The 13,310-nt window shown below is 31.5% G+C and overlaps 2 protein-coding genes across 2 annotated transcripts; both read right to left on the reverse strand.

Moving 5' to 3' along the window:
• Window positions 1-705: 705 nt before the first annotated feature.
• On the reverse strand, window positions 706-13,069 carry LOC100792345 (LEAF RUST 10 DISEASE-RESISTANCE LOCUS RECEPTOR-LIKE PROTEIN KINASE-like 1.2). The gene is given in 6 exon segments (XM_014772966.3): window positions 706-1,771; window positions 2,140-2,394; window positions 2,682-2,717; window positions 12,357-12,864; window positions 12,866-12,892; window positions 12,894-13,069. Coding segments are annotated over 6 exon segments (1,833 nt in total). The 5' UTR covers window positions 12,921-13,069; the 3' UTR covers window positions 706-791.
• Window positions 2,724-4,541, reverse strand: LOC121174286 (uncharacterized). The gene has a single exon (XM_041013252.1). It carries the CDS (start codon window positions 3,843-3,845, stop codon window positions 3,093-3,095), a length of 753 nt encoding a protein of 250 aa, XP_040869186.1. The 5' UTR covers window positions 3,846-4,541; the 3' UTR covers window positions 2,724-3,092.
• Window positions 13,070-13,310: the final 241 nt, after the last annotated feature.

A 13,310-nucleotide genomic window follows, 5' to 3' on the forward strand; every position in this document is an offset into this window, starting at 1 on the left:
TATTTATGGTCTCTCATTTAAGATATGTTACAATTGAACAATTTTTGCCTGTCAACAAAATGTGATTATAAAATTATTTGAGTTAACAATGATTCCATTTTTGCCGGTTGTCACAGACTTCCGTTATGATTATAAAATGTAAATTACAAAAATGTGATGATTTTTAATCACCACAAAAATTAGAATGCTACATGAACCAGCTTGCTTACAATCAACTCAGTCTCTATCGAAGTAGAAAAGGAAAACCCTTTATTTATGATAAATATTCAAATTTTATGTTTATTTTTTAATAAATTTTTTTTGATATTGCTTCTTGATAAAATAATTTTGTTTTTTATCCTTAACATTTTTTTAGTTCCTAATAAATTACGAATTTTATATTTGTTCTTCGATATAAAAAAATTAATTATTATTAATTCTTTTGAAAATGACTAATGAACAAAATTTGTCATAAACAAACACAAAATTTATTAATTTATCATGGACTAAAAATAAGTGTTAAGGATAAAAAAAATTATTTTATAAAGAAAAAAATTTATCAAAAAACAAATAAAATTTAGATATTTATTAAGAGTCAAAAATATATTTTAATCTTTCTAATATTCACATGTCATGTATCCTCACACAACTCTTTGCTTGACTACAATGTGCCGTATAATTTAATCATCCCTTTCACAAATAAACAAGCGAATGAGGCGATCATGATACTGTGACTCAACTAATAATGAGGTGAAAGTTGATATGGTAAAAACTAAAAACGGATTGTCAACAATTAATAATAGACCAAATGATTAACCACTGATATTAGGGGTAGTACATTTACTTTCCCATTTATCAGTGACAGTGTTTGGGGATGTAGGCTTTATATTCCTCAACAATCTAACTTCTTCCCACTCAGGTGAGGCTGGTGGTGGTGAATGTGCAGAACTATGTGAAACTGCAGCACCATTAACATCACCCTCATCTTGAACCTCTCCCTCATCCTTCCCACTCTCAATTCTCCTCAGTTCATCCAACACTTCATCCATAGAAGGTCTCAAGTCCTTTTCCCTTTGCAAACACTGAAAAGCCAACCCTGCCACTGAAACTATCATCCCCTTAATCCCATTATCTGAATCAAAACCAAGAGAAGGATCAACCAGCTCACTAATTGCACTTTCTTGAATCTTCCTCACGGCTAGATTTGACAAGTTAATCTCATCCCTGCTCCTGTTCATATCAACTGCAGGCTTGGATGATATTAGCTCAATAAGCACAACTCCAAAACTATACACATCACTCTTACTAGTAAGCTGATAACAATTGTAATATTCAGGGTCAAGGTAACCCGGGGACCCTTGTGGAGCTGTGGAGACATGTGTGACATTGTTGGGAAAGTCTCTTGAAAGCCCAAAATCGGCTACCTTAACACAAAAGTTGTTGTCAAGGAGAATGTTGTTTGTTTTCACGTCACGGTGAATGATGTCAGAGGCATGGAGATAAGTCAATGCAATAGCAGTCTCTATGGCAATTTTCATTCGTATAGACCACGGTAGCGAGCCAGGCTTCGCTAATTCTCCGTGGAGATGACATGCTACAGTGCCATTTGAAATGTATTCATACACGAGCAGGAGTTCACGGCTGTGCCGTGAAGTGCAGCCATAGAGTGACACAAGATATTTGTGACGCAAACGTGTGAGGATCTTGACTTCGTTCATGAACTGTTCTACTCGCTTCCAGTTGTGCTCGTATAAGCGCTTCACGGCAACTTCACGTCCATCTGGGAGTTTCCCTGTGTTTTAATTTAAAGGTTTAAGTGATACAGCAAGAATAAGACAAGAAATTATTGTATATAGTACAGGACCATCACATTCATCATTCCGCTTAATCTCTACATGTCCGTAGTTCTGCCCAATCTCTATGATATTTAACTGATTTTTTTCAATTTTATGAGAAAGAAGTAATAAAACTCTGCTATGTGTGTTATCGGGATTGACCAGGACCATAGACACATAGTAGTTCCAGACCATGGATACGTGAAGATTGACTAGGACCAATGAGCATGTAGTAGTTCCAAACCATACAATAATTTCTTGAACAAGGGAGAGTAATTTTGTGTGTCAAACTGTCAACTAATAGAGTAGTGTTTAAGTATCCTACCATGGTACACAGTACCGAAGCCTCCATCACCAAGTTCTTTAGTATGGTCGAAATTATTTGTTGCTTCTTTAAGCTGCTCATACAAGAAGAGTGGAACTCCAAAGTACTCGCTACTAGTTTCTCGATGAGGATTTGAGGAGGAATCAGAATAAGAATCTCTTGACTCCAATTGTCCGCCTGAGGTAGCATATTTTCGTTTGTAGAGTAGAAAGAGAAACAGCAACCCAATTGCCAACATGCTTGGGATTCCAATACCTAAATCAGTGGAAACGGGCCAAGAGAAAATATCAATTTAAGATACTATGAGAAATAACAGAGTGCATGACTGCTGCTACTCTCCTGATAGATAGCAATGAGCATTGATAGAGACATAGTAGAGTTATACAAAAATTTTAAAGAAGTTCTCATGTTTTTTGAGGGGGGGAATTAGGGAATTAAAATAAAAGAAATCAGCAGACCCTCTGAATTCAACACACTGAGGATCAGTGATTTTGAAGTCATATGTTCAAAAGGAATATCAAGTTATGTAAACTGTACATTACCTATAACCAGTTTCAAACTCGACCCTTTTTTTATAACTGCAACAATTAGAAGAAACAATTTAGCAAACAAAACAGATTTGAAGTGTGAAGATAAAGTTATGCAGAGAAAAATATGGCATGCTAATTGTGAGTGTTGCACCAATAATATTAGACATTAGACAATCAATCAAAATAACTCAGACCTTGCCAGTGTAGTAAACTGTAGATTTGAAATTTTAAGACAAGGAGAGAACACAGATTAGGCACATCAATGTCACTTGAGCTATTTTGATTCTGTTTATGATGTAGGAGAAGGAACTGGGCTGGGGCATTTACAGAAAAGTAGACAATGTTTCACAAATTGTGAAGGAAACATTTAAGAACCGGAAATGTGAAAAACTGATAGAAGAAACAAGTGTTAGTGCATTGCATTCATGGGTGTTTACAGGGATTTTGTTGTAGTATACCGTTGGTACAACAAAATTTCTCTCTGCTGTCAAGTTGACACTGCCCTCCTCTGCGATAGTGGCAAGCTGCACGTTCATCGGTTAATGCTACTTTAGTTAAGATATCTGCAGTTACGAATGTGAATGGGTTGTTAGCGTCAGGCACGTCTTTAATTGGAAGCAGGACCTTTGTACATGCTCTCAAAGACGCATCTTCAGCTGCTGTGATGTTGTAGTAGAGATCGTAATCAGGGCACTTTGTATAATGAGACATGTTTGTGGGAGGGCTGACATGGAGGCTGCGGTTGCACCTGAACAGAGTTGTGTTGTATTGGATATAAAGAGAAGCAGCAAAGCCAGAACTATGAGGAAGAGTATAATTGTTTCCAAAAGCTTCACAACTTTCGTTCTGCAGAAGGTGATAGAGATTTGTGTCTCTAAATTGAAAAGTTGTGAGAGGAGTAGTAGGACTACTGAAAAGCTGAGCAACGCGTACAAGCTGAAACCATTCTCCATTTTTCTGTAATTGGATCATTTTGTGCTTAAGTGGATCATCACAATTGCGAATGGGCAATAAGCCACAGTCCGGGCGTTCAGTTAGAGTGAATGGGAAACTGATATTGTCAAGATATCCACATGGAAACGAAGGTGGACACTCTGCTTGGTTCCCAGCCGCCAAGACAAGTGGCATAAGGCCACAAAATAAAAGCAATAATACTAATTCATAAACTGAACCCATCCTTCCTGAATCACCCAGTACGTCTATGAGCAAAAAGGAGAATAGAATTCAACTAGGATTTGATTCTCTAAACTCCAAAGTAAGCTCAAGTTTGTATTGTTTTTATAGTCCTCCCAATATAGCTCCAACTTGAAGTTCTTGATACGCCAGTTGAACTAAAAAATGACTACGGAATACCCCCTTGAAAAAGGTTCCATGGAAGATGAAAGAGGGAGTGTGAAACCAAGAAACACATACATATCCGGCCTTTAGAGAAAGTGAGACCAATTATTTCTTACGCCTTTTGAAACAAGCACAAAGACTTGACTAGTTTGATCCCTCCTTATAATCTCTAAACTGACTCTGCTTCAAAACTTCCATCCACCATCCTTATTTTGAGAAACACTTGAATGCACGGTAATGAACATTAAAAATAAATATCACAAGGGAAGGGTCCAGAGTCCACAAGAGTTTTGGAAATGGAGTGGGCCTCTGAGGTTGAAATACTTAAAAAGAGGTAGAAAAAAGAGTACCGAATGACGTTGAAAGAGTGTGGGAAATAATAAGACGACACCAACATACATAAGTTTAGTATTATTCTCGATCTCCTTAAGTTCTTTAAGATCTCAAATTCAAATATTATGGTTTAAAAAAGTGATTAGAAAGAAAGAAATCATTATGTGAGGTCAAATTTTACGAACATTAATTATCATAAAGTGATAGATATTTTATACTGATAATATAATTAAAAAAAAAACACTGGACAAGACTAAAGAATGACGAGGTCGTTTTAGGTGGTTAGGTTCACACTTCACTTCAACGCGACTAGTCAACGAGGCAAGATAGAAAACGCGTTCAGTGTCATAATCAGTGGCTTCAAATTTCTGGGAACCCACCCTCCTCTCCTCCTCCTTTCTCAGTTTTCTAGTAATCTCTCTCTGTGTGAACTTGTGAAACTAAACTTCTTAAAAATGACTTCTCGAGTGTGATATAACAAAATATTATATGACCGAGGACTATATAGTCTAGATTAATCTCTACATTTTTTCTGATTTGTAAATAATACATTTTTAGAAAAAGAAATACAATGAAAATGTGATGATATGAAATTATATAGGAATTTCACCACATAACAAGGGTGGAAGTCAATGACAAGTGATCACTATTCCAACCATTAATTACATTTTTAGCCGAATACTTACCCAATTTTAGTTCTTTAGCAACTTTTTAATAAAATTTAATCTCTCGATCTTTAATGATTGCAATCAATTACGGGTTTTGTTACATAAAGCAATGGATAAAAAATTATAAAGTTAAAAAAAAAAAAGAGTGTCACATTTAACATTATCAACACATTATCAATGTATTTTTAATAGAAATTATTTATTTATTTATTAATTCTTTAAAAATTATCCTTTAGGCAACAGCAAAATTAATATTTTTATTTATACAAAATATTTAAGATAAAAAAACATAAGAATGAGATAGAAAAATAGATAAAATAAGCTAAAGAAATAACTTCATTGTAATAATTAAAAAAATATAAACATAAATATAATAATTAAACAATTTGAAAAATAAATTAAGAGCAATTTAAGAGAATAAATTTAAACAAAATTTATTAAGAAAAAATTTAACTATTAATAGCGTAACTATAAATTAAACCTTGTATTAATTATCAAGTTATTTTTCTTATACTCGCCTTTACGCCCATAAAATAAGCAAAAAAGGAAAAAGAAAGAGAAAAATTTTATTCTTTTCAAGTGACTTACTGAAATCTTTAATCTTTGTTACCCAATATGATTACAATATAATGTTTAAAAGTTAATTTTTTTAAGTTGAGTTTCTCTTTTATTTTTTTTCATTGCCCTCTCTTTTTTTTTCTATCACGAAATCTAGTACATCTCTAACTTTTTTACTTTTTTCTTTTCTTTTTTTATCTCTATTTATTCCACTCATTTCACAACCTACAAGCTACAAGTAGTAAAATTATCATAATATTTTGAAGACTTGAAATCTTTATCTTCTTATAATGTAATCTCCAATTTGTTTCTTATGTTTCATTTTTAACTTTTATGCTGTGTTTGATATGCAGAAATAGAGAAGGGAGAATGGAGGAGGGATAGAAAAGGTATTGTGTTCTCATCTTCCACTGTTTGACTTGTCTCATAAAAGGGAAGAAAAAGACTTTGACGTGGGCACACCAGAATGAGAGAGAGAATCTTTTTTATGAAAAAGACAAAATTACCTTTTAAAAAATTAGAAAGTATTTGAAACTTTTATTTGACATAAAACTAATATTTTCTGCTAAATTGGCCCATTTTTTTTAATAAAGCGGTACTTTTAATTATAGTTTTATTCAAAGATCAACCCCAAAGATTAAAAGATTTAATGGTTGAATTATGTGTTAACAACTTTTAATACAAAAATATCTTTATTTGCTGACATTTCTCTCTTTTAGAAATGTTTATATCATTTTGTATATGTGCCTTTTTTTCTCCCATTTGACTTTTCAGAAAATCAAATAAAAGAAAAGAAAAAGATTTAACATTATTTTCTTTCATTTTTTTCTATCAATAACCTAAATTATCATCTTATTTTCCATTTTTTTTTCTTTCAGTTTCTTTCGTTTATTTTTTTCGAAACCAAACATATCGAATCCTATGCTAAAATACTTAATGAAAAACAGTATTACACTGCAAAAGCTAGAGTTGATTGAAATGTTATCATCAAATTAATAGTTTCTTAACAAACATACTTTTCTTCTGTTGAGTACATTAAAAATTGTTGTTATGTCTCTAGTCTAGTCAACCATAACTACACTTAGCTAGCAACTCTTATCCTTCTCTTATAGATTGATTTAGGACCAGAACTAAGAGGGGGAAAAGACCAAAAGAGAATCAGTGTAAGGAAGTAAAGTTGGATTAAGCAACCTTTCAATGTAGGCGTGTTATTCAAAAAACAAGACTAGAAACGAGACTAGAAAATAAGTATCGGGGAAAGGGGAGAAGTACAACTTGAGGAACAGGGTCCATGTTGAGTCTTCCATGGGAAAACTTGGAAATTCATAATTAAAGGCAAAGGAAGCTATTCACGTTCAACCTTAAAACTAAGAAATGGACATTACTCCATGTTGTAATTTTACGTATATGATCTATAAAACTCTGTCTAAAGTGACTACATAAGATTTGAACTCAACATTATTGATAAAAGTTCGATTAAAGTTGGAATCCATTTCTACTGCGATCAACAACTAATAAGTGAGTACCAAAAGTGTTATGAACTGCTTTTGACATTTTTTACACTAAATACTTAATCTCTAGAGAAATAACACATCTCAAAAAGCATTTTATTCATCTAACGGATTCAGATCTCAACAATACTAGCTTCAGGTTAAGTATCATCTCCCCCATCCATATTGGTAGCATATAAACTACCCTAAGAAACACGTCACTTTCAACATTTTATAACTACGTCATTAAATGTTTCAACTTCGGACCTAATTTCGAAGCAGGGTTCCTTTCTGAAAATTAAAATAATATTGTGACTATATCACAGAATACTTACATGAAGAAGTAGAGTTGATAAAAATAAAAATAAAAAGTGTGTTAGATCTGTGTCGCCACTAGCCCATCAAAGTGGAGTAAAACGAGTCACTTTGATTTAATCCATAACTATTAATAAACTATTTCATGTACATATTTATTATTCTTAATTTATTCTTCAATTAGTTTTAAAAACAACTCACAACACAAATAATTATTGCTTAAGAGCTTTTCAACAGCAGTTGTTATAACTACATCCAACTAAAAAAAGACAATTAAGGCACAAAGCAAAGAGTGTCTGTTTTTCAACTAGTATTAATAATAATAATTTATACTAATAATAAAAGAAATACTCCATTTTGATGTCCACATTTCTAAGACAATTTTCTACTTCACTAGTTTTTAAACTTTCAGTTTCGATATTCCTTTTTTAATAACTGTCCTGTTACTTTTTAGTTAATTATTTTCTTTTCTTCCTCTTAATATTTTATTTTTTTAACTATTAAACCTTTTTTCTTCTTTTATTTTATTATATTTATAATATAGAGAGAGAGTCACTCCTAATAATAATAATAATAATTTGGAATGACTTGTTCATCCCGTTTTATTATCCCACAAGTTGATTGATCAGCTAACTTAAATAATAAAAAATATATATAAAATAAAAACACAATTTAAAAAATAAATAACATAAAACGCAAAATTGTGAATAAAAGTAATGATTAGGACATAAGAACGTAGAGTTGTTTGCTTCATATTTTTTTAGAACTATTTTCTATTTTAAAAAAATTATAACTAAATACCCCTGGATGCTATGTTTAACAATTATCCCAGCAGTGGTTAAGAATTTTTTGAAGAACCACCTTCAAAGTTTTACTATATAGTCATGTGCAAAAAATAGATCAAGTTAGGCTTAATTTATTTTATAAGTATAAAGATTAAGTGTAATCTATTTAATTGATGTTGACTTTTTTTTAAGATCTAATCTAATTTAAAAAAAAAAGAAAAAACTCTAACATAATTTAAAAGTCTAATTAAATTTTGATTTTAGTAAAGTCTTTTAATAAACTAGTAGACCAATTTTGGACCAAACTAATATATCTAATCTTCTATATAAGTCAATAGACTTGATTCAACATATATATTTTTTGTACTTTTTTTTCATTGGTCTAGATGTTAAAATGTTACTTGAATTGTTGCATTCTTGTACTTAGTATTGTGCAAAAACTAGTTTGGTAAAAAAAAATTGAATTGAATTGGTTTTGAATTGTTTTAACCAATTAGATTTTATATCCAAATAGTTAAAGTGGTTTAGAAATTGATTTAAAATCAGACTGGTTTTAAAAATTTGATTTTGAGCTGAACTAATTTTTAATCAGTTTTAAATTAGTTCTAAGTACCGAACCAGTTTTAAACTGATTTTTTAACTAGTTTTTGAACTATTTTTTTAAATAAAAAAAATATTTAAATAAAAATCAATTCAATTGTAGAAATAATTAGATTAACCGAATTGATTTTATAAAATAGTACACTCATTTTTTCTTGAACTAGTTCAAAAAAAAATAATTCAATTTAGGTTTGGTTACAATTCAATTCGAACTAACTTTTTAAATACCCCTACTTGTAGTTGGATAGTTTCTTTTTTTTTTTACATGAGTGGTTGGATAGTTGTTTTAAACTTAGTAAGGTAACTTGCGATTCATACTTGGCCATTTAAATTTTTTAATGGGCCAATGCATTAAGCAAGATTTTGCTCAAAAATATGGCTAAACTTGTCATAATCCGGATAAGGCAAAAACAAGGAAATTGATATTGGTCCCTCCAAAATTGCTTTGGTCCCTACCATCAATGTGCAAACACTAAAATATCTTTTGTCTCCTTTCCTCCAATATTAACACCCACTCTTTCCCACTTACAATGTCTATAACACAACGGAATCACGATTATATTATGTTACACAAATTACAACACAATGAAAAACATGTAAAACGAAAATATAATTTTGTTGTACATTGTGTAACAAAATTATGTTTTGTTGTACATTCTTTGTTGAACTCCACTTACACAATGGAATTATGATTCTGTTGTATATTTTTCCCACAAACTGAGTTACACCAGGGAAATACACTTAAAAATATTGTGCAATTGCACAATATTTTTTGTACCCCCATTAGTGCAACAGAAGTGTATTTCCGTTTTGCATAGTAAAGGAGATAGGGGCCAATAGTAACCCAAAAACAAAGTCCATCCTAATAGTGGCCCAAGCCGGTAACTTCGGCACGTTATTGTGAATTTTGCTTAAAATATTAGACATGAAAAAAAAATCAAAATTTTGATAAGCAGGGGAAATTTCCGGCTCCCAATCCATTTCAACCCACCCAACGGATGAAAGCAGCTCAGAATTTTGAATCGGTCAATTCTGTTTAGATTGGGTAATCCATAGAAAGCTAAGAGAAAAAGTTAAAAATATCTTCTTCAGATAGTGTTAACAATTATAGTTTAAGTTGGTCTAAATTAGATCATTGTTCTCTACAGAATATGCACTTCTATATATATATAATCTGACGCATACACTGATGTTTCTACAATGTTGTCAAACGAAATAAACTATGTTGCATGCTCTTTTCCCATTAAACGTCGGTATCAAATATAATTATATTTTTTCATGCAAAATCAAATACAATGTTGAATCATCTTAATATCTATTGCAGTAATATAGTTTCCTCAGAAAGGGAAAACGAGTTACAATAGAAAAAGTATTTGATTAAGGTAGTTTTTGAAAATAGTTTTAAAAAATATTATTTTTTAGTTTTAAAAATAAAATATTAAAACATCTTTAAGTTATTTTTATTTCTTCTTTCAGTTTTTTTATATTAATTATACCCCATCTTTTCCCCACTTCCTCGGTTCCTCCTTTCCATCCTCTTCTATTTTTTAAAAAAATTATTTAACAAAATTAGTATAAAAAGTATATTCTAGTCTCTCTGTCTCTCTCCCGGAGAGAAAGAGAGAAGCAATAATATATCTCTATCTTTCCTAGGTGTGTTCTTTCAAGAGAATTCATATTGAGGTATTGAAAAATACTTCCTCCATTTTTTTATTAATTCACATATATTATAAGAAATTTTGTTAATACTGTTTTTTATTTTTTATTTTTAAATGTTAAAATTATCCTTATTTAAAATTCACCAATTCTATCAATTTCTCTCTTCAACTTAATTATCTTTCTAATTTCTCATTAATTTCAATATCAGTAATAAAAAGCAAGTGTTAAGAATAACAATGATTGAGAAAATAAAATTCACAAAATCCCATTACAAAATATTATATCTAAACATAAAAATATCTATATTTATTTTTTAAATAATTAAAAACATTTAATAAAGTATATTTAATATATTTTAGCCAATATATTTTTTCATTAAATTTTTAGCTAATATCTTCAGAGTTCTCATAAATATAACCCATAATAAAAATATATGCCTTGAAAAGTAGACATAAGAGGCATCCATCCTGGATTGGAAAGTAGGAACACCGACCTAAATTATTGATAATGTATCAATCATGAAATTGAAAAAAAGAAAAAAGCACAAGCAGTTGTTTGGAATATTCAAAATTCGTTTGAAGTCAACTAAATGATATAGGTGCGACTTTCTTATTTCAAAACTGTACTAACATTAATTTAAATTTATAGCAGTACTGCTTTCTATTCACAACATTATTGTACTAATTAATATTAAAAAAACTGAAATAGAAAAAGATTTCTGCCCCCATTATCTCTTATCCCATAAGTCGTAGCATTAACAGGTAAAATAGAATTATGGTTTGACACTTTGACTAATTACTTTTGGTAGTTATTCTACCTCACCTCTTTCTTTCTTTTTTTCACTCATTGACCACACCATTCGAGATTGATTAGACCAATCTCCGCCCTTTGTTGCCATTTTCAATTACAAAGTAAACGCATATAAATAATGCATAAGCATACTTGTGTTGCAGTAAAAAAAAAAAAACATGCATTACCATACTTGTGTTGCAGTAAAAAAAAAAAAAGCATACTTGTGTTTAGGGTTAACAGAACTGTGCTGTTGAGTTTTTTGTTGAGCAACTGTTATATAGTACTGTATAGTCTCAACTTTGCATTTTGTTAGCTAGAAAGAACTAACTAGAAACGAAGAAAACACACCAATTGCAAGCATATAAACTAAATAAATAGTTTTAAATTAATTAGTTATTAATTATACTAGCAGTTTTTATATATAATTTCCAATCTTCAGCAAAAAAAAAAAACTAATAATATAATTTCCTATCAACGCTTCTAATTAACCACCCAGCCATTGCAACTATGAAGTTCGAGTAAACGTTACATGTCTCCATACATTTTAATAACTATAACTAGCAATTTAAACCACTTAAATCACTTTGAATAATTGTAATTATGCTAAAAAAATTACTTGATCCCTTATCTTTATTGGAAGTTTTAATCATTATATAAAGTTGCAAATTTTAATGTTTAAACAGAGTTCTTTGTGATGGTTTATCTATCACTGTAAGAAAACTATCATAGCAGTGAAAACATTTTGTCTGGTATTAACAATGGGAACAACCAAAATTTAATTTGTATGTATGTGTAGGAATTAAAAATTATAGCCTTGTCGTGTAGAATTTGGTTAGATGTCGTATTCGAACTCGCTCTTTGATGATTTAAGAAGATATCGACAAACCACAAAACCAAGGGCGGAATTAACTCTATTAGAAACTATAACTTAAAATGAGAACAATTATAGAAACGAAGTGAATAATTTATTCCGCTAATTAAAACTATTGTGCTATTTGTGCAAGAGGATCAATAAACCAAGCAAACATGTGCGTCTCTCAAATATCGGTGAGTCACATGGAACCTCTCTATCAATCAATGGCTTCCATTTTCTCTATTGACCATAAACTTGAAAAGTGAAAAGATTAAGCAAGAGAGAGAGAAACTAACCTGGACCATTATCAGGATCACATTTGGCAGAATGAACTCTGTCAGTGCAGAAGCACCTGAAAGTGTACATAATTGAATCGAAGCCGCACCTCCCTCCACTGCTGTGGCACTCGCTGCAGTTACCGGCCTTCCACGTCAGCAACAACCCTTTTCTCAACGCTTCTTCAACCCCTCCTTCAATTATTCCATCTTCCACTATCGTATCCACAACCTCGCCCCTGCAATTCTTTGACACCAAGCTTATATTTTTATCCTCTTTATAGAATGCCAGAACTGAACTCGTTTCGTTAGGACACCCAACTCTGTGCTCTTCCGGCCAAGGTAATAATGACTCACAGCCGTAGAACAATCTCATGTTTGATTGATTCGGAGCAATATCGAACTCGGGGGTACTAGGAAGAGTGAGATTATGAGTAAGAGGAACAGGAAGACAACCTTTGGAATTGGTGGTGTTTGACCGTGAAACTGAAAACGCAGCATTGGACACTCGAAGGGTCTGATTTTCGTAGAATATCTGATGAATGATGTAATGGGTATTAGACAGATTGAGGATTGGAAAACCATTTGGGCCACAAGAGATGGCAAAACCAGGGTTCCCACAAAAAGGTTCTTGTGTTTCTTCGATGTAAAAGGGATAGCTTATACTTTGGTTGTTGTTGGCGCAGGTTTTAGGTGGACATGCGACATAATTTGGGTCCACATCACAAGAGGTGTTTCTTACAAGGAGAAAGAAGAGGATGATGTAGGAGAGAATCATGAGAGACGAGAGGGGTTTGAGGAAAAAGAAGAGGTTCATTTTGGAGGGTTGTGCATAGAGAAAGAGAACATTGAAAGAGGGAAGAAGAGGATTATACCCAAAAAAATTGTGAACAGTGAGATAATGGGGTATGGCCACCTACTGAATTGACCTTGCAATTGGGACTAAGTGCATGCTTGATGCTTCTGTTCTTACAT

Source organism: Glycine max, chromosome 20 (genome assembly GCF_000004515.6).
Source record: "Glycine max cultivar Williams 82 chromosome 20, Glycine_max_v4.0, whole genome shotgun sequence".
Classification (NCBI taxonomy): Eukaryota; Viridiplantae; Streptophyta; class Magnoliopsida; order Fabales; family Fabaceae; genus Glycine; species Glycine max.

Coding starts and splice junctions, on each gene's coding strand:
- LOC121174286 (XM_041013252.1), bottom strand. CDS start 3,845: ATGGGTTCAGTTTATGAATTAGTATTATTGCTTTTATTTTGTGGCCTT.